General features: G+C 38.7%; 1 protein-coding gene across 8 annotated transcripts; it reads left to right on the top strand.

The window, feature by feature from the left end:
* The first annotated feature begins 1,014 nt into the window (after window positions 1-1,014).
* baz1a (bromodomain adjacent to zinc finger domain, 1A) lies at window positions 1,015-25,389 on the top strand. 8 transcript variants are annotated; one of them, XM_084097797.1, is made up of 28 exons: window positions 1,015-1,154; window positions 1,461-1,596; window positions 3,226-3,504; window positions 8,824-8,976; window positions 9,073-9,174; window positions 9,297-9,384; window positions 9,513-9,647; window positions 9,821-9,881; window positions 11,382-11,536; window positions 11,737-11,832; window positions 11,916-12,054; window positions 12,266-12,412; window positions 12,762-12,857; window positions 12,966-13,190; window positions 13,506-13,671; window positions 13,773-13,877; window positions 13,985-14,076; window positions 14,332-14,877; window positions 15,837-16,000; window positions 16,111-16,253; window positions 16,360-16,508; window positions 16,718-16,798; window positions 17,799-18,046; window positions 18,316-18,503; window positions 18,627-18,961; window positions 23,564-23,736; window positions 23,921-24,008; window positions 24,379-25,389. In XM_084097797.1, the coding sequence occupies exons 2-28, from the start codon at window positions 1,484-1,486 to the stop codon at window positions 24,549-24,551; spliced, it is 4,440 nt and encodes a 1,479-aa protein (XP_083953923.1). In that variant the 5' UTR covers window positions 1,015-1,154; window positions 1,461-1,483; the 3' UTR covers window positions 24,552-25,389. The 8 variants fall into 8 exon arrangements, with proteins under 8 accessions (XP_083953923.1, XP_083953922.1, XP_083953920.1 ...); XM_084097796.1 differs by having other exon boundaries at window positions 23,561-23,736; XM_084097794.1 differs by having other exon boundaries at window positions 12,266-12,427.
* Window positions 25,390-25,553: the final 164 nt, after the last annotated feature.

Below are 25,553 nucleotides of genomic sequence, written 5' to 3'. Positions count from 1 at the left end.
CTTTCCCAGATTAGTGGGAGTTACAGTGTGGAGAAACACAAAGCACAGACTGTTGCTGCCCAGAGTGAAGCACAGGAGTGATGGTTTGGGCTGCAATATCATGACATTCCCTACTGTGCTTACCGAACCATTCTGGAGGACCATGTGCACCTAATGGTTCAAACATTGTACCCTGAAGGGAGTGCCGTGCATCAGCATGAATGCACCAATACACACAGCAAGACTTGTGACAGGATGGTTTGATGAACATGACAGTGAAGTTGAACATCTCCCATGACCTGCACAGTCACCAGATCTAAATATTTTTGAGCCACTTTGAGGTGTTTTGGTGGAGCGAGACATAAAACGTTTTCCTCCACCAGCATCACAGTGACCTGCCCACTGTTCTGGAAGAGGAATGGCTCAAAATCCATTCAGCCACTGTGAAGGACTTCTATCAGTCATTCCCAAGACAAACTGATGCTGTTTGGCCGCAAAAAGAGGCCCTGCAACATACTAATAAATTATTGTTGTATAAAACCAGTTGTTTCAGTTTCATTGTCCAACCCCTATATGTATGTATGTATGTATGTGTATATATATATATATATTCACAGAAGAGACATTTTAAATGTCTATAGACCTAAACAAAATCTAATAGACATGGATGAAAAGCCAAACTTTTTTATTTCATGGGGGTATGAAGAAATAAAAACGTAGCTACCTTTAATTATTGTACTTTAAATACTACATTTGTTCACAAAAAATATTCTAATCATCTCTGAAACTAGGCTTTTTGTTTGGGAAATTTGTCACAAAGATAGTGCTACAATTATCTGTGTTTATTTCTAATATACATTTTATATATTAACCTAAAATGTCTTTCAAGAGTCATGAAGCTTCAGTGGTAGAAAAAAACCCCTACAATTTCCACTTTCGCCTCCTACTATTGGCTGCGGAGGCGTGATTGGCACTCAAAACGCCCAATGCAATGACAGAATTGTCGTGGAAGTCCCGCCCCCAGCGCTACCCGGTGGGTAAGTGAACTAGAGCGGATCAAAACTTGTCGTCAACACGCTTAATATCCCCCGCTCGGAGAAGTGGGACATACTCTGATACTCTTGTGTTTTTCTTTCCCTTCCGGAGCCGATTATCCTTTTTATATCATAGATTTGGTAAATATCATCTTTAGTCGTCTATGTATCAGACTCGTTTGATATATAGTAACCAAGCGTGGGTTTTATATTCGGGTTGAATAAAACGGCTAAACATGTGGGCTGGATTTTGAACGTCACCCGGGAAGCGCGTGTCATTAACAAAGACTGAAGAATATATCGGGGTTTTTTTTACATTTGAAATCCTAACGGTTTTATTTTAACCGGTTTAGACAATTTTCACAGTCTGACTTTTAATGGATTCTCGTTAATTTGACAACATCTCACTTTCTGATTGTCTTTGTGTGTGTGTGTTGTTTTTGAAAGTGTCCGAGAAAGAGAAAGAAAAGATGCCGCTTCTCCACAAAAAGCCGTTCGTGAGGCAGAAACCGCCCGCTGATATCAGACCCGATGAAGAAGTCTTCCTCTGTAAATTCACACACGAAATCTTCAGGACCTACGAGTAAGAGATTTTTATTATTTTCCTGCTTGTACATTTCAACTTCCCCTTTGATGCCAGCCAACAACAGAAGAAGCTCCAGAAACTAACAACAGTAGTGACAGCCCGCTTTAAAGTTTTGTTTTTCATAATTAAAATAACTACCAACCTACATACCATCTTAGTTTGCTATTTTAAACCAGCTTTACCTATAACCCACCACCCCTGGTGTGAAATAACCTTGTATTTATCAAGAGTTCAGTTTTTCCCCCTTCATACACCCGGCAGGTGTCAGTTGGAGGCCTTCGCTAACAGAGTTGGTTGCTAGTTAGTTAGCTTAGTTTAGCCAACTAAACCACGATATATAGACCAGACTAAGGGAAATAATTCTTAAACCTATTGCTCGATTTGTTTTAAAGGCTTACATAGTGTCATATCGCGGGTGGGATGTCCACAGGAAAACCCCTGGTCGGGTGTTTTTGGGGTTGTTAGCGGGGATGGGACAGGTCTCATCCACACACAGGATGTTGTTGCTTGAAACGTGGTCGCTGCTATTGTTGGTGTATTTGGCCATTAGATGCAGGAGTTTTACTGCTTTTCCCATTATTATGTTGATGCCACTTGTTATCAGGCCTTGGGGAATTAACTTGCTTGTCATATGAGGCTGGAATGGGAAATATTAAGAAGACCAACTAATTGGACTGGTCTAGATGGTTGTCTTTAGTTTTGATCTTGAAGCAGGCAGTATGTCATCTGTCAACAGCTCTTGGAAAGTTGTCATTCGTCTTGATCAGTTTTCATGTGAGGTTTATTTAGGAGGTAGGATGCAGATTATCATTTACAATCAACTATCATTAGGTCTGTTTACTGAGTTATGGCTATTAGTTTACTACTTGGAGATAAATCCTAAGGCAAGATATTGGCAGATATTGCTTTTTAAGACCAACTGTCCAATGATTTTTATCACTTTATTTATTTGTTAATTATTAGTTATATTGTTATTTGTGCAGAGTTATTTTGAAATATAAATGGTATATTCATGTTTTTTTTTCGGGTTTCTGTCTTATTGTTAAGATACACATTTCTCACCTGAGTTTGAATGGGATAACAATAGTGTGTTAGAGCTTTTACTACTATAAATAACCATCAATAAGTTTTGACTTCTAACTGTTTAAAAATAAATCAAAAGATTTGCATTGTTGCACATTTCAAGTAATAATAAAACTTTGAAGTGAATAAAATTTATTATGTGAATTTTAGATGAGATCAGGAGAGATTAAATAGTTTTGCACCGTTGCAGTGTTATTCAGAAAGCTTGATTTTTGGGGGGTTTCGCTATTGACTTGATTCTACATGTCATAAGACTGATATGGGAAGTTGTTTAATTTTAGTGTGTTAACATTTTGATGACAACAGAACAATCTATTTGCTGTCATTACTAATGACAGGTTTAATCATGAATAACTTTTTATATAAACATTTTTTAGTAGATGTATTTTGGGTAAATTTCTCCACTCTTGTTTTTTTGTTTTCCCCAAAACATGAACTTTTAAGTTGATTAGTCAGTTGTGAGCAATATGTTCATCTCTGTAAACGGTAAAGGTGTTAGGTTAGTTAATAACAGCATTACACATTGTGATTTTGTTTTTACAGTGAATTCTTTGAGAGGACCATTCTGTGTAACAGCCTGGTGTGGAGCTGTGCGGTGACGGGGAAGGCTGGCCTGACCTACCAGGAGGCTCTGGACAGCGAGAGGAAAGCCAGACTCAATCTTCAGAACTTTTCCAATGCCCTGGTCATCCCCCTCCTGCACCTGACAGCACTTACGCACCGCTCACGCCTGCATGAGATATGTGATGATGTGTACGCCTATGTCAAAGACCGCTTCTTTCCCGGAGAGATAGTGGATGTTGTCAGTCGCTCTGGTACCAGGTGAGATGTTGTTACTCATAACTCATCAACATGAATCACAGCCAAACACGTCCGCCAAACATAAAAACAATAGGAAAAATAGCGTAATGGAATGCAAAAACCTGTAAAGAACTACTTTATGTTTGATATTTCATGTTTGCATGATGGTGACAGACTGAAAGGTGCTGTTATTTTCTGATTTTAAAAATTAGAATTAAAAATAGCCTATTACTGGTATTATTTAGTGCTATTACTTTTTGGCTAAGAAATATTTAGCTTTAAAAAAAAAATATATATATTATTTTTAATATTTATATATACAGTGAGGAAAATAAGTATTTGAACACCCTGCTATTTTGCAAGTTCTCCCACTTGGAAATCATGGAGGGGTCTGAAATTGTCCACTGTGAGAGACATAATCTAAAAAAAAAAATCCAGAAATCACAATATATGATTTTTTAACTATTTATTTGTATGATACAGCTGCAAATAAGTATTTGAACACCTGTCTATCAGCTAGAATTCTGACCCTCAAAGACCTGTTAGTCTGCCTTTAAAATGTCCACCTCCACTCCATTTATTATCCTAAATTAGATGCACCTGTTTGAGGTCGTTAGCTGCATAAAGACACCTGTCCACCCCATACAATCAGTAAGAATCCAACTACTAACATGGCCAAGACCAAAGAGCTGTCCAAAGACACTGGAGACAAAATTGTACACCTCCACAAGGCTGGAAAGGGCTACGGGGAAATTGCCAAGCAGCTTGGTGAAAAAAGGTCCACTGTTGGAGCAATCATTAGAAAATGGAAGAAGCTAAACATGACTGTCAATCTCCCTCGGACTGGGGCTCCATGCAAGATCTCACCTCGTGGGGTCTCAATGATCCTAAGAAAGGTGAGAAATCAGCCCAGAACTACACGGGAGGAGCTGGTCAATGACCTGAAAAGAGCTGGGACCACCGTTTCCAAGGTTACTGTTGGTAATACACTAAGACGTCATGGTTTGAAATCATGCATGGCACGGAAGGTTCCCCTGCTTAAACCAGCACATGTCAAGGCCCGTCTTAAGTTTGCCAATGACCATTTGGATGATCCAGAGGAGTCATGGGAGAAAGTCATGTGGTCAGATGAGACCAAAATAGAACTTTTTGGTCATAATTCCACTAAACGTGTTTGGAGGAAGAAGAATGATGAGTACCATCCCAAGAACACCATCCCTACTGTGAAGCATGGGGGTGGTAGCATCATGCTTTGGGGGTGTTTTTCTGCACATGGGACAGGGCGACTGCACTGTATTAAAGGGACACTTCACCCATTTGCATTAAGCTTTCTATTGTTAGAAACCCAGTCATATATTATAATAAACGTGGATTTTTCATTAATTTTTCCCTGAGATGGGAGAAATAAGGATTTAAGTGTTTTACTTCCTGCTTATTATGACGTAAAAATCATCATTTTGCGTCATAATAAGCAGGAAGTCACATTTCATTGAAAAGTGTAGAGACTACAAACACTAGCTCCTCATTATTCCAGGGGGCGGGAACCGCTCACGCTACAGGCCTATTACAGATCAGTGGGTGGGACTTTACTCTCTGAAACTGAAAGCAATATCCTCCATCTTGTTTGAAGCTAAGCTAACAGGCGCTGTGGAGACAGATGTAAAGTTATGACAATAGCGGAGGAGAGTGCTCAATATGATATAAAGGAAGAGGATTTCGGAAGTCTGATGCTTGAATCAGGTGTTTGTGGCTACCTTTACAAGCCGCATTATAGCGAAGAGCAGCCGAGGCAGAAGACCTGCCTGCCGCGGACGAGGAGCCCGGACTGGCTCGAGTTAGGGCGGACTGGTGGCGCCGGTGACTCACTATGCAACTACGAACCGCTACGAACACAGATATAGAGTCTGTCTGCGGCAAAGAATTTCAACGATGACAATTTCTCCTGGACGAAATCTCTGAATCAGACGAGGACACGGACGTTTGTGTTGAGAACTATCCTAGTTTCGCACCGCATATGTTCTGACTGAACATCCAGGTACCATGCAATAATTCACCTTTTCGAAAGAAATACAAACGAGGAGTAATGCACTAATGAGTTCGCCAACTAACTAGACATTTTGTGTGAATGTGAAATGAATTTTAAGCTCTGGTGGTAGCTAGCCTTGTAGACGGAAGAGTGATTTCTCTTATAGGCAGATATGCGCTTTCTGGATTAGTGGGAGTGGCTTGCGGAGCTGTGCAATGTGGTGCATTGTGGGAGTTGTTGTCTTTCATACAAATGCATCCTGAAGTTATTTTTTGTCTTTTCTCGGTCACGAAGGCACCAAATTCAAAAATTATTTTACATTTCGACTACATATATGACCCACTTTAAATAAAAAACAATGTTCAAATGGGTGAAATGCCCCTTTAAGGAGAGGATGACCGGGGCCATGTATTGCGAGATTTTGGGGAACAACCTCCTTCCCTCAGTTAGAGCATTGAAGATGGGTCGAGGCTGGGTCTTCCAACATGACAATGACCCGAAGCACACAGCCAGGATAACCAAGGAGTGGCTCTGTAAGAAGCATATCAAGTTTCTGGCGTGGCCTAGCCAGTCTCCAGACCTAAACCCAATAGAGAATCTTTGGAGGGAGCTCAAACTCCGTGTTTCTCAGCAACAGCCCAGAAACCTGACTGATCTAGAGAAGATCTGTGTGGAGGAGTGGGCCAAAATCCCTCCTGCAGTGTGTGACCTCTAATTGCAAACAAAGGCTACTGTACCAAATATTAACATTGATTTTCTCAGGTGTTCAAATACTTATTTGCAGCTGTATCATACAAATAAATAGTTAAAAAATCATATATTGTGATTTCTGGATTTTTTTTTTTTAGATTATGTCTCTCACAGTGGACATGCACCTACGATGACAATTTCAGACCCCTCCATGATTTCTAAGTGGGAGAACTTGCAAAATAGCAGGGTGTTCAAATACTTATTTTCCTCACTGTATATAATTAATAGATTATTATTTCTGAGTGTATAGGATATGTTTAAGATAAGTTTGTACAATATTTGCCTTCATATTTCATGCATTTTTTCTGCAAAGGTATGTGTCAGCTCACAGCAAGCACATACTGGGCAGTAATTTGCAAAGGCTTTGTAGAGAAATGAAAACGATTACAACAATTATTTGTGACCCAAAAGGGTCACATATGCAAAAATATTTAACAAATAGCAAGTCATTAGTTTTACATTTACACCATGTTGATCGCTACAGGTGTGGTGCACTTATAACTTTTTTTTTAACCAGATGGTTAATAAAGAGAATGTTACTTCAATCATATTGTAGTTACATTTTTAAGTTGACTAGTTAAACATTAAAAATAAAAAAAATGTGAACTGGTCGATCGTTCTGAAAAAAATCAAGATTTAATTTTTTTGCCATATCGCCCAGCCCTAGGCCGCGGATGTTTTTTGTGTGGTACTAAAGATTCAGTCACTGAATCTGATTTTAGTGTAAGAACTGTTCTAAAAAAAATAGATACTGCGATGCATCACAAATCTTCAACGATTCACAGCGCTCAGACACGACTAATTGATTATCAAATTCGTTGTCGATTATTGTCGTTATTGATAATAATCGATTTTATTGATTAGGCCTAGTTGTTGCAGCACTACTTACAATGTGCAGACTCGCCTGCTGTTATTTCAGCGTTTTCCCCTAGAAACGCTCTACAAAGGCATCATTTACCACTACTAGAAAACACTCTTTGTTTATTGGTTGTAATGTTTCTTTGTTCCTCTTTATTATTTACTCTTTGCTTGTATGCATAACATACAATTGTTTTAATGCAATTTATAGGCTAATTTGTAATTATTTTATAAAGTACTTTATAATTACACAAGTAATTAAAAAATGTAATAAATAAAGATTTAAAGTCGGAAAACAAAAGTTTCTTTTACTTCTTTTATTATTTCATTTTATTAAGAAAATAAAAACGTAGCTGAAGAATCGTTTTGGGATTGAATGGTCGCATCGAATCGGATTGTGGGTGCCTAAAGATTCCCACCCACAGTGAGAAAAAATAAATCTTGTATAGAAAAAAAGATGCAATGCATCAAATAATCGTTTTATCACATCGGAGCCTTCTGAATCGTAATAAAATAGAATTCTGAGGTGCATGGAGATCCCCCTCTCTAGTGCATTTACTCATTTTGATAATGGTTAAATCTGTCTTTTGAATTGCTAAATAATTTAATGACAACAGTTGACTTCAATGTTTTGTTTTTACTGGAAGAAAACAACCATTATGCAGATGAGCCACAATTGTGTTGAAAAGAAAGTATGTGAATGGTGATGAACAATAGCCCTGTATAAAGTACTGTTTAGAACAGACCATGGCTTAACAGAAGAGAAACACCCAGATGTCAGTGTGTCTACGCCCTCGCCTGCCTCCTCTGGACAAAGCGTATTTGGAGCTCTATATGTCTTTGCCAGCTCTGTATGCAGTACATTATCAAGTCTTAGAAAAGAAAAACGCCAACCCTGAACAATTATCAGTCCAGAGATAATAACAAAGACTGCGCTGTAAGCCTGATCCTGAATGGAAACTTGCTTGTTAAAGGAAAGTGTATCAGACCTCTGTCCTTTAGGAAAGGATCAGAGTCAGCCATCACGAGCTGACCTTGCTATTTGGAGATGACATAAAGTGAATGGGTGGAGCTAAGAGAATCCTTCCGATTGGATGAACTGGTGCAAGGAGTTGCCCCAGACATCCTCAGAGCTAGCAGAGACAACCAGACGTGAGGCAGAATTGAGCCCCAATGGTAGACAGGGGGTGGAGGGGGATTTTTTTTCTTTTTTGGAAGATAAGTAGGAAGACTGCTGTCTGTGTCTGGCTGAGTCTTGCTGTCTCAGTCAGTCAAATAGATCACACCCAATCCTGTATTGGTGGTTGGTGGAGTTTATCTATTCTAGATTGAAAGTGGCTGGTCTTGAAGAAATTGCTATATAGCTTTGCAAGTAGTGATGTGTTCTCTACATTTAGGATAATTATAGTTTACAGCTGTTTTCACATAGTAAGAAAGAATAAAATATATAAATGGCTATTTTGGGAGTGATGAAGCCTCACATTTTTCACAATTTCTTTATGAACCACTCTTTAAAGGTTATTAACTTTATCTCTACCTACTTTTTGTAGTATTTTGAGGTAGAATTCTGGTTCTCAGGCTAAGGCTAACATTTTGTCCCATTTCCATTCTAGTTCTTCTTTTTCAGATCACTTGGTTCACACTTCTTTTGGACTTAACATTTACATGCAGATTTGTTTAATTTATTTTAATGTTTCCATGTTCAGCAGGCAACCCTGCAGAATATTAGAAGTTACTCCTCCCCATTCCAATGGCACAGCCAACGGCCATGTCAAACATCGCATAGAGGGTGATTCAATTGTGATCAGTGACAGTGATGAAGAGCCCACAGTCACTTCTCCCAAAACACCATCTAGTGGGTCAGTGTTCAGAACTGCCTTTCTATTAAATGCTTCATATGTGTATCCTTGAATTAATTTTTAAATAAATTGTGTTTTATGCTTTGTTGTCTAAAGCAAGAAGAAGAAACCCACCAGTCCATCTTCATTTAAATACAGAGTTCAACCTGTCAGCCCAGAGGGTTGTGAACCATTAGTTACAAAAGCTGCTCAGATTAAGTGAGTTACACTAGAGATAGATTCATGAATAAACTCTTTGTTTCTCTTGCTTGTTACTCAGATGGTAAAGTCGTTCAAAAAATGACTTTCATTTTTTTTTTTCTTGTTGTTCCATCCTATAGTCGTAAGAAGAACATTTTTAGTCGAGACAGATTGAAGCTTCTTCTTAAACAGCACTGTGAACTAATTAACGGGACCGTCAGACTGAAGGTAAAATCAAAATGTAGTAATTTTTTTGGACTGCAGTTGTCCAGCTTGCCTGATTTAATTATTTCAATTTTAATGTTTTTTGTTTTTCTCTCTCTCTCTCTCTCTCTGGTTGCTGTTGTTCTTTCCAGCCATCTACAGTTGTAAAATATAAGTTAGCTGAACAAGATTTCTCCCACTTCTTCCCGGATGAGCCCCCAGTGTTTGCCTTCAGTCCACCAGGGAAGGGAAGAGGTCGCCGTCCAAATGATGCCTCTCCAACAGAGGTTTGTCTTATTGTCTGCTTACATGTTTGTTTACAATTAGAATTTTGCCTAGGCCATCTTGATTCAGGCTATTACAAGCATGACGTCATTAAAAAAACTGTCTGGTGTGAAGTTTTGGACATATGCAGTTTTAAATAGTGTTTCTCTGAAGAGTATTTGTTTTCCAATTTTAGATGAATTATGTTGAGGAGAGGTTAAAATTGATGCAGCAGAAAGAGCAAATGATGGCCATGGGTAAGTTTAAAATGCAAAATACATGTTACACATGAAAATGTATCTAGTAGTCATGGGGTAAACGACTTCAATTCCAAGGCTCGAAGTTGCAACAATTTTATTGCATATGTTCCTGAAATTGAATGTGTGCGACCTCAAAATATTTTTGGGAGCATTTGTGTGAGTGCAAATAATTGATGTAATCGTTTTCATTTCCCTACAAAACGTTTGCTAATTACTACTGCACAGTATGTGCCTGCTGTGAGCTGATAACAGTGACCGGCCCACCGTTCTATCACATAACCTATTACAATTCATCTTTACGTTCTTAACTTTAATGGTTTTTAAAGTTTTTTTTTTTTTGATTTTAGGTTGGTTAATATTAGCTGTAAATCGCTTTCACAGCGCTCCGTTGTCACATGACCGAGCTAACTAGTGCACAAAATGTAAAGAGCTGAAGAGAGAAGATGAAAAGAACACAGATTTATTTTGTACGCCGCCTAAAGTTACAGATAATGTAACTCCTGAGGTTGGTGATGGTGATCAAATAATTTGAGTGGCTCTGCTATGAAAATGGCCCAATGCACTGCATTCACTGTAAAGCCTGTGGGACTGAGGTTGCTGGTAACACTGCGTTTGCCTCTGAATCCACACTAGAGATGCATGGATCAGCTCTAAAGTCAACCTCCAAATCATCCACCCGAACCCTATGATTTTCTCCCATTTAGATATCTGCACCCGACCGTCGCATTACAATTATTCTAATTCTCAGTGTTGTCTTTAAAATCAACATTTATTTAAAGTAAAGGTTCTTCTTTGGCAAAATTACTTTTCCTTAATAGCCTAAACACAGGCTTTACTCCCTTCCAATCCAACTTAAATTGTTTCAATCACTGCAACTTCCCGAACACACGCAAGACATTAAATCTGTTCAGCCCAAGCAAAGGCTGGAAATGGGTTTTATTAGTTTATCACTTTTAAGTCCACAAGACCTAAAGTGCATGTTAAGTGTGCCAGTTGGAATAGGGCCTTTACAGATTGCCTCAGTGTTTGCAGGTTCCCTATTAGCACTGGGTTTAAATCCAAAGTATTGCCATATATAGGTGCTTTTACATTTGGCTTTGAAGCCAAATCTTCCGCCATCGTCTTTGTCAGTCGGCTACTGTCAGCTCGCCCTACTCTTGTCACGTGATCAATTAAATCTGAAATCTTCTCCTGCTGATCTGGGCTGCGACTCTTATTTGGCTCACTCTGAATTGAGCAGACACGTTCAGTTTTTAATTTTAGTATCTGTTCTCTAACTGAACTAAATTATTTTTATCACTATAAAAAATCTAAATGACGGTGGAGTGATGGACAAGTGATGTAATCGGTGTGCTGCTGAACACTGTAACACCAGGGATTATATACATGCATACACACACACATACATACATGTGTATATATATAGTGCTACAAGGTAAAAAAGTTAATTTCGAGCCCTGAAATTCGCTGTTTCTTTACATGGCTTGCATTATCAAGAAAAATTCAAGAAAGAAAGAGAAGATCTAATAGGGGCCAAAAAGAAAGAAAAAGAGGACAAGGAAAAAAAGAGAGAGGAGATGAAGAGGATACTAGAAGAGGAGAAACAGAAGCGGAAAGAGGTGAAGGAACGATTGAAGATCGAGAAAGAGAGGGTGAGTTGGAAGAACTTTTTTTTTTCTCTCTCAGTGCATATCTCATCGCCAGTCCTGCTTTTTGGTCCTACATACATTGTCTAAATATTATTCTTTTAAATGCTTATCTTTTGTTATATGCTATTAATTATTGCATCTGTTCTACTTTTATAAGTTGTTTACTAAATCTGATTCCATCATCTCTTTGTGATGTGCTTCAGGAACGAGAGAAGCTAAAGGAGGAAAAGAAAAAATATGCAGAACGACTGAAGTTATGGAACAAACCTCGAGAGGACATGGAGTGTGATGATCTAAAGGTAAGCATTCTTTCTGAGAACTCTGTGTTGGCACATACATATACAGCAGACTAAACACTGTTTTTAAATTTGCCTGTCTTCAGGAGCTGCCAAAACCACTTCCAGTAAAGACACGTCTTCCTCCAGAGCTTTTTGGAGATGCTCTGATGGTTCTTGAGTTTCTGCATGCATTTGGAGATCTGTTTGATCTAAATGATGAGTTCCCTGATGGTGTAACACTTGGTAAGATATACTTACTGGCTGCTCATTAACACAATACACCATGGGAAATTGTTTGAATATTATGTCTTTCTTGTTCACTGATAAATCTAGCCCGAGTGCCCTAAAAATATTCTAGCTTACAAATTTTCTTTTAATTTACAATGTTTGTTTTTTTTAAGTCAGAGCAAAATAATTTTTGAATGTTCCTCATGAGGGTTGTTGCTGTTTACAGAGGTTCTGGAGGAGGCCGTAGTGGGCTGTGATCCTGAGGGTCCGCTCTGTGAATTGCTCTTCTTCTTTCTTTCGGCCATATTCCAGGCTCTGGCAGAGGAACAGGAGGAAGTGGCTAAAGACCAAGTGGCGGAAACGGACACAAAAGGTCAGAGTGGCAGAGGTAACAACTAATTTATAATGGCGACTACACAAGCGTCTTGTTCAGAATTGTGAAAAAATTATTTTATCATATGAAGTCTAACAGACAGATATACTTCACTGATTTCAAGGTCGAAATTAAATCTCAGTCTATACTCAATATTTGGGGGAAAATGTGCACTCAAATTACACTGGTTACAGCATTCGGTTAGTCCAGTGTTAGCACTTTAAGTGCCAAATTGCAGCTAATTAGTTCACTGATATTGGTTTACGACTACTGGAAAGTTCAGGTGTTATGTTAGTTACCTTCAGTACCATAGTAAGCCAGGTGTTTTTGACTGTTTTCTCATTCTCAGATCTGAGTGAAGCTCTGGAGGATGATGCTGACCCCACACAGTCTGCCATCAGCGCTGTGGCATCTCTTGCTGCTGCCTGGCCACAACTGCACCAAGGTCAGACAATGTGCCATGAAATATGTTTGTACTGACAGTTATAATTTATAATTGCTGTAAATTGAAACATCTAGTGCACCTCCATGTTTCTTCCATTTGTCTGCACAGGCTGTAGTCTGAAGCAGTTGGATCTGGACAGCTGTACGCTCTCTGAGATTCTGAGGCTGCACATCCTGTCCTCGGGGGCAGACTGCAGCTCAACCAGTGCAAAGTTCCGCTACCAGAAACAGGGTGGGTTTGGCTCCACAGATGACCCCTGTGTGGAGCTGCGTCTGTCAAACCAGTTCCTGCTCAAAAAGCTATCCTGCACTGCTGTCTATGACCTGCTGCCTGGTGAGTGTTTATTTCTTTTCATTTTCATCCTTTGTGTTTGACTTTGTGTCTTTTTTTCTTTAATCAATATTATTCAATAAACAATAATATTTCCAAACTGTAGATGTTTGCGGAAAAAATTAAAATTAGATGTTTCTGATTTTTATTTTATTTTTTCAGAACAATCGATCTAGAATTTAAAATCTAAATTTACCTGAACTAAAAAATAATTAAATAAATAAAATTAAATAAAAAGAAGCCAGTATGATGTAAAATAAGTAAGTCACCATATTCCAATTTTGCACGTGTATAACTTTGTTACAAATGTGTGTTCAGGAGAGAAACTGAAGATCCTCCATTCTCTGTGTGGGAAGCTGTTGACTTTGGTTTCCACAAGAGACTTTATAGAAGACAATGCTGATGAGCAGAGATCTGCCAAACAGGAACTGCGAGAACTTAAAGCTGAACAGCATCGTAGAGAGCGAGAGGAAGCTGCAGAGAGGTACAGCGTTACATAGACCTGCACCTACCTATCAGCACCAAAGATTTTTATGCTTATAAATTAATTGTTGTTAGTAGTTGTTAATAGTCTCCATATTCCAGGGTTCGAAAAAGAAAGGAGGAGAAGCTGAGGGAACAGGAGCAGAAATTGAAAGAAAAACATGAAAAACTCAAAGAGGAGGCAAAAAATGGAGGCCTTGTGGCAGGGTAAGCTGAACCAATAATCCATTCTCAATTCTCAATTCCTGGGTTTCGGGACACAGCTTATATTCCAGTCCACATGCTTGATTAAGCTTTCTGTTTGTTGGTTGTAGAGAAGAGATGGACACCAGCACAGAGAGTCAGGAAGGTCAAGCTGAACAACACACAGAGGATGAGGAGGAGCAACCAGCTAAATCTAAAAAAGGTACCTGTTCTTAAAATGATGAGCAGTGTATCACATCAGTTTACTTTCATAAGACACATTCTTGGTCTTGTTGTGATCAATAATCAGTTACTTGAAAGAGAAAAGATTTGGCTTTTAGATCAAATGAGCTAAAAAAAAAAAGTATGAAACATTCAATTGATGTGTGAAATGTAAAACCTAAAGAATAACGGTTGTTCATATGCTAATTCTGTAGCATATATTAATAGTATTCCTATATTCTTTTAAATTTTCCAGTAAAGAAAACAAATGGCAGCCCAAATCAGAAACAAGTTTGTGAGGTTGAAACGAAAGACAGTCTGAGTCCAGAGGAGTTACAGCAACAGCAGCTCAAAGAGAAAGAACTCCTGGAGCGCATTCAGAAGGCTATGGCCTGCACCTACATCCTACCTCTCGGCCGAGACCGCCTCTATCGCCGATACTGGATTTTCCCTTCTGCCGGGGCACTGTTTGTTGAGGATGACTTCTTTGGCCTAACAGAGGACATGCTAGAGCCCCGCCCCACTCCCGAAGCCAAAATGGAAGAGCTTTTCTCAGCTGAGAGCGCAGTTAAGACAGATGCCACCACTGAGGAGCTGGTGCTGGTGCAGAACACCTCACCCCCAGTTAACCGGGCCAATCAGTGGTACTTCTACAGCATGCCTGAGGAGGTGGAGCAGCTCATAGAGGCTCTGAACCCTCGTGGACACAGAGAGAGCAGCCTCAAAGAGACTCTGCTGCAGGAGAAGCAGCGCATCACTCAACTGATGGATAGCAACGCTGCTCAGCGTTACCGTCACTCAGGTACTGTGGGATTTTGGAGCCAGGTTGCTAAATAATGTTTTATTTAATTGTTTTAGGGCTGCACGATATATCAGAATTAGGGAATGTCACTTTATACAAATTCCCATGATCGATCGTCTTTTAAATGAACGATCAATTAATCATTGAATCGTTGGCCTTAAAGGGTTAGTTCACCCAAAAATGAAAATTCTGTCAGTAATTACTCAGCCTCATGTTGTTCCAACCCCGCAAGACTTTCGTTCATCATAGGAACACAAATTAAGATATTTTTGATGAAATCTGAGAGCTGGCTCACTTCTTCATAGGCTGCTAGGTAAAATTCAGGATGGTTCGAGGGTGAGTAAAATCATGGGGTAATTTTCATTTTTGGATGATCTAACCCCTTTAAATGTACTTTCCTTTTCAAAGTGATTCCAATCATATTTCAATCAATTCAAAACCATAATGGCATCTATGTCTGAGCTGGAGGAAATAATCCATTATATATCAGCTTTAAGATATCGGCCAAATTTTCTTATCGGTTCAATAATGAGAACATTGAATGAACTGTTCAATGGGAACCGATATATCGTGCATCCCTACACTATTTGCCTCTTTGTTCTTATTTTTAATAACACAGATAAATCAAAATAACAAAAATAAATCATATTTAATGTTAAAATGACATTGTCAGATTTGTGACATTACTTTTTATTTAATGCTAAAACACTGCTGTTCACTTTCAGAAGTTATAGTGATAGTTATAGTGCTTTCTTTTCTCAGAAAGAAACATATGTATGTGAAACATATATTGGTTAGTTTTTAAATATAATTTAAATAGATTTTACACATGTAAAGCATTATCATGGAGCCCTGATTTATTTGTATTTTTTTAAATAAAGTTTGGTGCCCTGTGACTTTGTTGCAGATAGCATTAACATACTGTACTATGTGATTTATATATGTAATTTATTGTGCAGATGAATCCCTGTCAGAGACCAAAGTCACTGCTGTAAAACCAAAAGTTGGCCCGTCTTACCCACAAAGCACTGTACCTGCTGAGCGCTTCATGGAGAACCGTCTCAGAGATCTACTACTGGATATTGAGGACCGCATCTATCAGGGAACTCTGGGAGCAATTAAAGTATGTTGACTCCACAGTATATTTTCGTTCTTATAGCCTGCTGTGGTTTAATCTGGATCTTTGTTAATGACAACCTGTCTTTTTCCTCCTCTTTTCACCTCACCTCAAAGGTGATGGACAGAAACTCATGGAGAGCCGCACTGGAAAATGGGAACTATGAACTGCTAAACCCGGAGTCCAAAGAGAATGGGCTGATCAATGGAGAAGAGGAGCCGATGGAGTTGGATGAGAATCACGTCAGAGTCAAAGACAGGTTATTTTACTGTAATATCTGTTATCTGTGCATTTTTACTTCTATGTTCAGATGCTGCTGCAGAGTCTGTTTGCGAATGGGACAACTGATGGTGTCTTATGTTTAGGCTGCATGAATTGAAGGCAGAGGGTCAGAGTGTCACGTCCACTAGTGTGAGCACACCACAGCCTGTCAGTAACATTGTCCACTACTTGGCACAGGCCCTGGCACAGATAGAGCAGGGCATAGAGCGCAAGTTCCTGAAAGCTCCACTAGGTAAGATCTATTTAGCTTTGGCATCCATTGAAACTTTGAGGGTTTGGTATATTTATTTGAATAAGGGTGTTTTCCTGAAGATGATTGCTTTCTGAAGGGTGTGTTCCTGTATGGATCATTACTTTGTTTTTAGGATCATGTTTTTGTTATATATTTGAATTCATTAATCCACAGGCTCTTATTTCTGAATATGTTTTATTTTTAATCAGGTGATGAGGATGCCAAGAAAGACCAAAAGGTCAAGAAAAAGGACAAAAAGAAAGATGACGACCAGTCCAGCGAGAAAGATGGTAAGATTTATTGTAGAGGTCAACCGACAGTGAATTTGACTGATAACAATAACTAGGTTGGCCCACGCTGGCTGATAACAGATTAATCAACCGATGGTTTTTAAAATGGATAGTGAATGAAAACAAACAACATAAAATAGTGAATTTTGATCCTCAAATGAAGATCGCGGAACTCCAGCTTACTTGTCTGTGTTTTCAGATCATCTGCGCTTCATCCAGATCATCTAGAAAGTGCGCGTGCACCTATGGTTGCCAGATACTATTGAAGAGAACGGGTAGAAAACGTGCTCTTTTAACAGAGAAGCTCTGACTGGGGTTTAAATTATTGAAATCTGGCGACCGTAAGCATGAACGCTCGTAAAAACAGTCTGTAATGTGTTGTCTTATCATTTATTCGACAAAAATAAGTGGTTTTGGTTAAAGTTTAATTTTTTTTTTATAATTTCAGTCTTGTCTTTTTTTTGTCAACGATATTGCATGTGTTGATATAGTCAGTTATCGTTTAATGACGTGGGTGGCGTCTCTCATCGCCTTGTCTTGGTCGAGGCCCAGGGCCCCCCGTGTTTTGCACAGAGAGATAGGAGAGAGTGATGCACTGCAAAGGATCCAGTAGTGCTCAGGATCTCAAAAAACAGGCAGCTGAAGAGGGCAAGGCTGAGACATGCTGCTAAACAGAGAAAACAGGCCCTTGAGATTCTGGTTCAGGCAAAAAAGAAAAATAATCTCAAGTTTTGTGTAAATACTTGCCTCCACACATTAAAATGGTCCCCATATTTTATATGTTTTGTGTGTTATTATATTGTATATTTATTCTTTGTGCAGCACTTTGGTAACCTTGTTTTTTAAAATGTGCTATATATATAAAGTTGATTGGATTTTTTGTTGCCATATCCTTCTCACCTTTTTTACCCCTGACCAGTTTTCATGCCTGGTGTATTTTAGCACATATTGGTTTAAATGATCCGTACTAAACCCATTTTCATCTGTGTGCTCTCAACAGATGGCAGTGAAAGTGGGCGGCAGGTAAAGACTGTGCAAGAACGCTGGCGTGAGAGTCTGTTGGCTTGCTCCAGCCTGTCACAGGTTTTCCTACATCTCTCTACACTTGAGCGCAGCGTTGTCTGGGCCAAATCCATCCTCAATGCCCGCTGTAAGGTGTGCCGTAGGAAAGGAGACGCTGAGAATATGCTTCTATGTGACGGCTGTGAGAGAGGCTATCACATCTTCTGTGTTCGGCCAAAACTGAAGGTGAGAAATATAGTTTTTGGAAGGTTTGATTTAGGCGACACCATTTTTACAGTTCTTTGTCATAAACTCTAACTTGCCATATAGTTATAAGGTGTGTGTGTGTGTGTGTGTGTGTGTATATACATAAACACATGCAGCCAAGAACAAAATACAAGTATTTTGATACATATCAGAAATCTATTTATAAATCTTTTTATATTTTGTGTAAGTAGAACATCTTTTAAACTTACGAGTTCTGAATAAAGTTTTGATATTTCTTTGTTCTACAGGCTGTTCCTTCTGAAGACTGGTTCTGCCCTGAGTGCCGCCCCAAACAGCGCTCTCATAGAATAAATTCCCGTCAGCGCTCCTCCATTGACTCGGAAGAAGAAATGGAGGACGAGGAGGAGTCTGAACAAGAGGAGGAAGAATCGGAAGAGGAAGAAGAAGAGTCAGAGGAAGAGTCAGAGGAGGAAGAGTTAGTGGATTTTTTTATTTTTTTAATGTATTTATTTTTTATTTTTTTTGATTTAGTAAATTTATGCAGAAAGAGACCAGAAGTGTCATGCAAGTTGTTTTCTTTTTTTCATTTATTTAACAGAGTGTCCAAAAAGGATGCCATCAAACTTCCACTCCAGAGCAATAAAGGAGGTCGTTTGAACACCAAATCAAAACAAGCTGAATCGGGTCATTCCACGCCTCGCTCGCAGCAGAGCACACCCAAACAGAGCCAATCTGCTAATAAAGGAGGCTCCAAAAACTCAGGGAAGAAATCCATCTCGGCGTCCAATGGCAAACCCCCACCCCGGGCAGGAAGCCGCTCCAGTGCTCGTCTTAGTCTAGAGGTGCTCGCCACTAATGGCACAACAGCCAAATCCAGCAACCAGTCCAGTCCTGCTGCAGAGAATACAGACTCCAGGAAGAGACCCATTACTGGTAAGGAGTGTGAGTGATTTCGCTCAAAAAGAAAACTTTTTTTTTTTAATGCATCACATCAAATTAGGATACAGAATGAAAGAAAAGGATTAAGCTGGGTTTAGAGAAAATAGCATTGAAACAATTACATACTTGACCTTTGAATTAGACACCTACACGCTTACATTGTTGCGGTTCTTCCCATACTGTCAGTAACGCTCTGTTTAGTTCCTGTCTCTTATGAAGCCCCTTTTTCTGAAGAGTGCCCTTATTGGTCGGCTGGGCCAGTGTGGTGTTATTTGTCAACTGCTTTGAGCACGTTTTGGAAATGTGACTTCACCTACCATAACCGTGAGGTTTCAACACCCTACTAACGCAACTTAACCAGTCCTCACCCCTTTTTTTGCATATGCATTAGGCGTGAATAATTTAAATGAGGAATATTGTGACTAGGCGCGAGAGTAAGACTATTTAAATACGAATCCTGCGTGATCTGCATGTCTCTGTGTGAATGAGAGACAACAGTCGCAACATTCATTGCACAGTTTCATTTACCACATACACTGAAGCATGCCGAGTTTTTCAGCCTCTGCAGTCTCACTATATGAAAACATGAATGCATTTCCAGAGCCGCTCTGAGAGTCACTGAAGTTCATCAGCATTTTACAGTTTCATTTAAGAAAAAATATCTTTACATCATTAACACACGGAAATTTAGATATCGCAATTTAATAACACTAATAATAACAATAAATTATCAAAAATTTAGGAATAATCACACTTTTTCTTCTATGTTGTCATTTTAACAGTATAAAGCTCAGTTGTGCTGCGTTGTTTGACAAAGTTAAATTTCATATAAAAGATCAATTAAATTAATGTTTTATGTCTTCATTTGATTCACATCACAGAATTTGTGGAAAACAGAACATTTCATAGAAATGATTTTTTTATTTTTTTATTACTAAAATGGTTGTTTTTATTCATATTCAAGCATCACAGACAGCGACCAAGGCAGCTCTGGCATATTGTCAATAACAATTCTACAAATGACTTCTTTGAAAGAAAATGGTTTCTTTACAGCTATTGAGGTAAACATGCCTAAATTACAAAAAAAAGGTACCGTTGGGTAACAGCACCGAATTTCAGGTCTGCCACAGAGCCAGAGAAAGTAGTTATCATGTATAGGTATGAAACCGTCTTTTCAACATCAGAGTATGGTTATTTCTCTTACAAATATTCAAATGATCACAGTAGAACTGGGATAAAAGTTTATAGTTTAGATATAAACACTGATGTCTACAGTAGTAATCAAAGTAGAATACTTGGCACTTCAAATAACTGTATCATTACATCGTTACACCAGTAGGTGGCGACAAGTGACTTAAAATGTATTTGTCAGTGAAACATTCATTTAAAGGCACAATATGTAACTTTTTTGCTTTAAAAATAGCAAAAATCACTATATCTATGTTATATATTTTTTTTAGTTGTGTACTTACATTATCCCGACTGTTTCCAACAACTTTCAAACCAGGAGAAATTTGTAATTTAATTCGAGAAACGTCCCGTTTCTTTATTTCCGTTTTGTCGCCGCCAATGCCGTCATATCCGCGTTGTCCCTGGTTTCCGCTCGTGCTGCCATGGTAACCAGAGCTATGAACCAGAGCCCTCTGATAGTAACCAAAGCGACTGACACGGACGACTTTGTAGTTCGCAATGTCTAGTTGCACGCTGTTGTTGTTTCGTTCAAACATTATGGACCATGGCAAGCAGACTTTGGATAAAAAAGATAACTAAAACGAGAATCAATATCAGCGCGGTGTTTTCGAGATGTCTAGAGCTCCCATAGACAGTATATAAACGAGAGCTCCACGTCCGAGACTTCGACCGCTCCTACATGTACTTTATTAAACAGGTGAGCACATTTACATAAAACTAATCAATGTTTTATAGTTCAACAATGATAAAATGTCAGAATATGATCTGTATGTTATTCTAATGTTGATCTAGTTTACTGCTAGTCTCATACAGACAGACTAACACATAACATTACATTTCAACACATTCAAATGCAGTTTAGTGTGCTAGTGTGTTAATGTTAGACCAAGTGAAACAGCGCTGCGTTACCTCACAAGTTTAATTTGTCTAATAAACTGACCTGTGAGTAGTAATTCTGCGTGTAGTTCGGTAGAATGAAATGTCCATATTCCTTTTATATCCGCGGGACTCGCGTCGCGTGTGGAGCTGATAGCAGTCTCTTAGCAATCCCGAACTGCTTCATATCACAGTCATGATAAAAACATCAATGTATTCAGTCATCCATAAACATTATTAGATCGGTCGGCTTGACGTTGACGACAAGATCCATAATTCTTAGCAAATGTTGCGTCATCAATCTACGCCTTTGTTATTGTAAATAGGTTAGCGACCCCTAGTGGCGAAAAATGCCATACTGTACGTTTAAGTGATTAATTCAAAAACGCTGATTTATCCAGTAATGAAACAAGTATTTATGAGTGAGTCATTAAATCAAACATTCAAACCGTTTTTTATTTATTTATTATTAATTAAACATTTTTAAATGGACTGCAGCAGTTAACATTTTGTCAGAACTTCTAGTAAATGGCATGCTATTTTGTTTAGTTGTCTGTTCTAGGGATGTCCCGATACCACTTTTTTCAGAACGAGTCCGAGACCGATACTTTAATTTTTGATACTCGCCGATACCGATACCGTAACCGATCCCAATTATTTAATCCAATTTTGATACTACAACAAAAACTACCAGCCTAATTAATGTGAATTTAAAACAAGCAGTCAGTAACAAAATAAGAACAAACAATCAAATTACAAATAGGACAAATAAATACAATAGAACAAAGAAAGGCTACAAATGAAATAAACAGTGTTTTTAGAGTTTTTCAGGTAGATCCAACAGGTACAGAAATTTGAATAAAGTAATCAAATGTGAAAAAAGCATATTCATTACTGTATAAATAATATATAGATAGATATTTTTGTAAAGTTGAAAAGGGTAGCCTATTTAGTCAAGAGCAGTGAGTATTTCTTTGTCCTTTGTTTGATTAACATTAAAACACAGAAGCAGGTTTATCAAACTGCTGCCCCTTTAAGACCGAACGCACGGACCGCATTTGAACATGCTACGTTCATTTGAGAATTAACCGACTTGTTTACTATAGGATACTCGCCAAGACGGGCGTTTTTACATAATTTTGTGTGAATTCGTCCGTACAAGCGCAAGACGTGAAAGACAATTTAATTCAGTATTCGCGCGCTGAGACGCTGGTTTGGATGTTTGCATTCATGGAACTTCTTGACCTGCACACGTCCTGAAATATTGTAGGGAACCACTCATTATACTTAAATCAGGTAACAGTTCATGTTTTACTTTACTTGCACATACGATTTAGTTTTCATCCAAATAACATGTGCTGAGTGAACGATCAGCAATCAAGAGCATTCAACAGAAGTTCTCTCTCTCTCTCTCTCTCTCTCTCTCTCTCGCTCTCTCGCTCGCTCGCTCTCTCGTCAGTTAATAACGTTAATAATAATCTACATGCCTCGTTTTATTTTCTTTGCCATTGACATCCGACTGAACAAACTTTCCACTGATGTCTGTTTAAAGGGATGTGCTCGCAATATGTACGCGGTATCGGTGCGTGGTATCGGCAAATTTTTATGAGTACGAGTATATGAGGACAGTATCGGCCCGATCCCCGATGCCAGTATCGGTATCGGGCCATCCCTAGTCTGTTCAGAATCGTAATCTCTATTTGAAACAAAAAATTGTAATTCTCAATTTATCCAGAATCGTGCAGCTCTACTAAAGTGGTGTCTTAAATTGTTCTGGTTCATACGGTCAGAATCTAATATTTTGAGGCATGCAACACACTGAGGTCTCTCATCATCCACCGTTGTACTGGTGAATCCAAAGGCAAGATATGCCTCGTCATATTTTCTTGTCTTAAGGCTGTCTTCACTGTACGCAACGTTTGTACGTGATTATAATGAGTTCTATTTGCTTTTGTTGTCATTCACACCATTCACGTCTGGACGTGTTGTTTTGGTAGTTGTGACGTTTAAATTAGATCCATTGTCTGCTTTACATTTACATTTATGCACTGACAGCCCTTTCACAAACTTGTCCATGCTTAATGCAGAACCATGTATCATTAATTTATGTTTTTACACGTCTCCCTGCAATATTCAATTCAGATTCTTTGATCGCGTCATCTAGTCATCTGTTATTGCATGACAACAACCGCTACAACTGATAAGACTGCTCAAGCGGGTACAATGAGTTATCTTGAGGTAATAAAATGTCAAATTTGGTGTTCAGTTGTTTACTTATGTGGCAAGAAGCTGCATAATAAGTGGGATAATTTCACAGTGGGGTCTTGTATCACCCTGAAGAGGTTTCTTTTGCATAATCTGCTTACTATACACTATGCCTTATCCTTGCCGTGGCCCCAAGTTTTGGAACTACTGCACTAAAGAAAGTTAAACGTGTAAAAAAAGCATAATAGGACCCTTTTAAGAGTTGTTTCATCTAAGACTTGTTCACAACTCATGTTTTGTGGTTTGATGGTGTTTCTCCAGCAGAGGTCTCCCCAAAAGCCAAGATCGTCTTGGCTCCCACCACCACTTCTTCCAACCGTCGAAGCTCAGGGAGAAACCTAGGCGTCCATGAGCTGTCAGCCTGTGAGCTGCTCACTGTGGACCTGGTCAGACATGAGGACAGCTGGCCCTTCAAGAAACTGGTGTCCAGAACTCAGGTAGTGAGCCGATTACACTTATATCCCTCTGTAACCGGGTCATAAAACCCCCATTCTTGGTTGGTTTACGACCAGCGGGACTCTTAAATAATCTATGCAGTTGTTATGCATGACATCTCGCTATCCCAGCTTTACGCTGAGACGTTATTTTCATGTATTTAATGACTACTATTTATTTTTTTAGGTGCCCGATTACTATGACATAATCAAAAAACCCATCGCCTTGAGCACAATCAGGGAAAAGGTCAACAACTGTGAATACCAAACTGTTGGTAAGTTAACTTATTTTTTGTGGAAGGAAGGTTTAAATCTAAATATTTTGGTAGAGTTGATATTTTTAACTATTGAGTCAAATTCACCTAGTTCAAAACCCACTTAAATTAGAATCTTTTTCTGTGAATTGTATGAATCCTGTTTAAAATACTCAAATACTCAAATCCTGTTCAAACCCAAATAAAAGCGTAATTGCCTGTTTCATGGTAGGTTCCATGTTCTTGTGTTGGGGCATGTACACATATTGACAACAGAAATATCTACTTGAGTAAATAGCGTGTCAACATAAGCCCCAGACTAATAATCATATCCAAGCACAACATAAGTCACTGCTGATTGTAATTTCTAATTGTGTTTTTAATCTTACAGCGGAGTATATAGAGGATGTGGAGCTCATGTTTTCCAACTGTCTGGAGTACAACCCACGCACCACCAATGAAGCAAAAGCCGGTCAGCGGCTCCAGGCCTTCTTCCATTCTGAGCTTCAGAGACTCGGCCTGGCTGACCGCATGACCCCTCCACAGAAACGGCCACGGATGTAAACAAAACCCCGTCTTCCACACAAACGCACCAACTGGCCAAGACTGAAAGTCCGTTCATAATCTGCTGTCTAATTATGTAGTTCTGTGGCTTTTGTGGAATGTTCATAAACATTCCAGGATGGTTTGACTCAATAAAAATTCTACCTAGCCCTTGTACACAAGAAAATGTATTTGCAGAAGTGCAGTGTGCAAACAAAAAGGCATGCTGAAGGATATCAAGCGGCATTTATCTTCACAGCTAGTGACAGGAGTGCAAATCGGCCTTTAATCCTATGGAGCAAAGTGGAGAAACTGCTGTGAAGCAAAAAAATATTTGCACTGTTTTCTGATAAGTTTTTTGCGTTCACATTAACTCAGGACAAAATGCATTGTGTATTTTTGTCTGTAATTTCAAAATGGTGCATTTTGTTTTTTTGTACATCAACTGCATTTGTAGACTACTATTTTGTATAGCTTTTTACAGACCAGAGTCTCTGTTGTGACTATAAATTGTCAGGAAAAAGTAGAATTTCTGTTCTGTAGTTAAATAGTTGTAAAGATAAACTCAGTTATTTTGGTGTGGTCCCTATAGCTTGCATAAACACTACTTAGGAACCAGACAAACTTTTTTTTTTTTTTTTTTTTCTCCCCTTTTCAGTTTTTGGTTATTTATTTAGATTTGGGTCTAATTTGCTTGCTTTATTTATAAGATTGTCATAGTTTGTTTTTGTCATATTTTTTTTTCTCCCTCAGAAAGCTTGATGAATCAGTTTTCCCCTCATGGTTCTTAAGATTCATTTTACCTGCTGTGTAATTCTTTTTTCTGTATGTAAAATAAATTGTTAATATTTTGGCTTGACCACTTGTTTTCATCACTGATTTCCATTTTTGCACAAACCTGTGTATGTGTCTGTTCAGCAGAAGCCTCAGTTAGATTGTCCAGTATAAGATTGTCCAGTATAACTTAATTTGCTTTAGGTTCTTTTAAAGTTTTTACATCAGACCATCAGTTAATGTGCCTCC

This window comes from Abramis brama (genome assembly GCF_963993115.1).
Source record: "Abramis brama genome assembly, chromosome: 21".
In the NCBI taxonomy this organism is placed as follows: Eukaryota; Metazoa; Chordata; class Actinopteri; order Cypriniformes; family Leuciscidae; genus Abramis; species Abramis brama.
This window is presented reverse-complemented; position numbering and strand designations above follow the sequence as displayed.

Coding starts and splice junctions, on each gene's coding strand:
- baz1a (XM_084097793.1), top strand. CDS start 1,484: ATGCCGCTTCTCCACAAAAAGCCGTTCGTGAGGCAGAAACCGCCCGCT. Junction 11,833..11,915: donor TGGAGTGTGATGATCTAAAG/GTAAGCATTCTT, acceptor GCCTGTCTTCAG/GAGCTGCCAAAACCACTTCC. Junction 12,055..12,265: donor CCCTGATGGTGTAACACTTG/GTAAGATATACT, acceptor TGCTGTTTACAG/AGGTTCTGGAGGAGGCCGTA.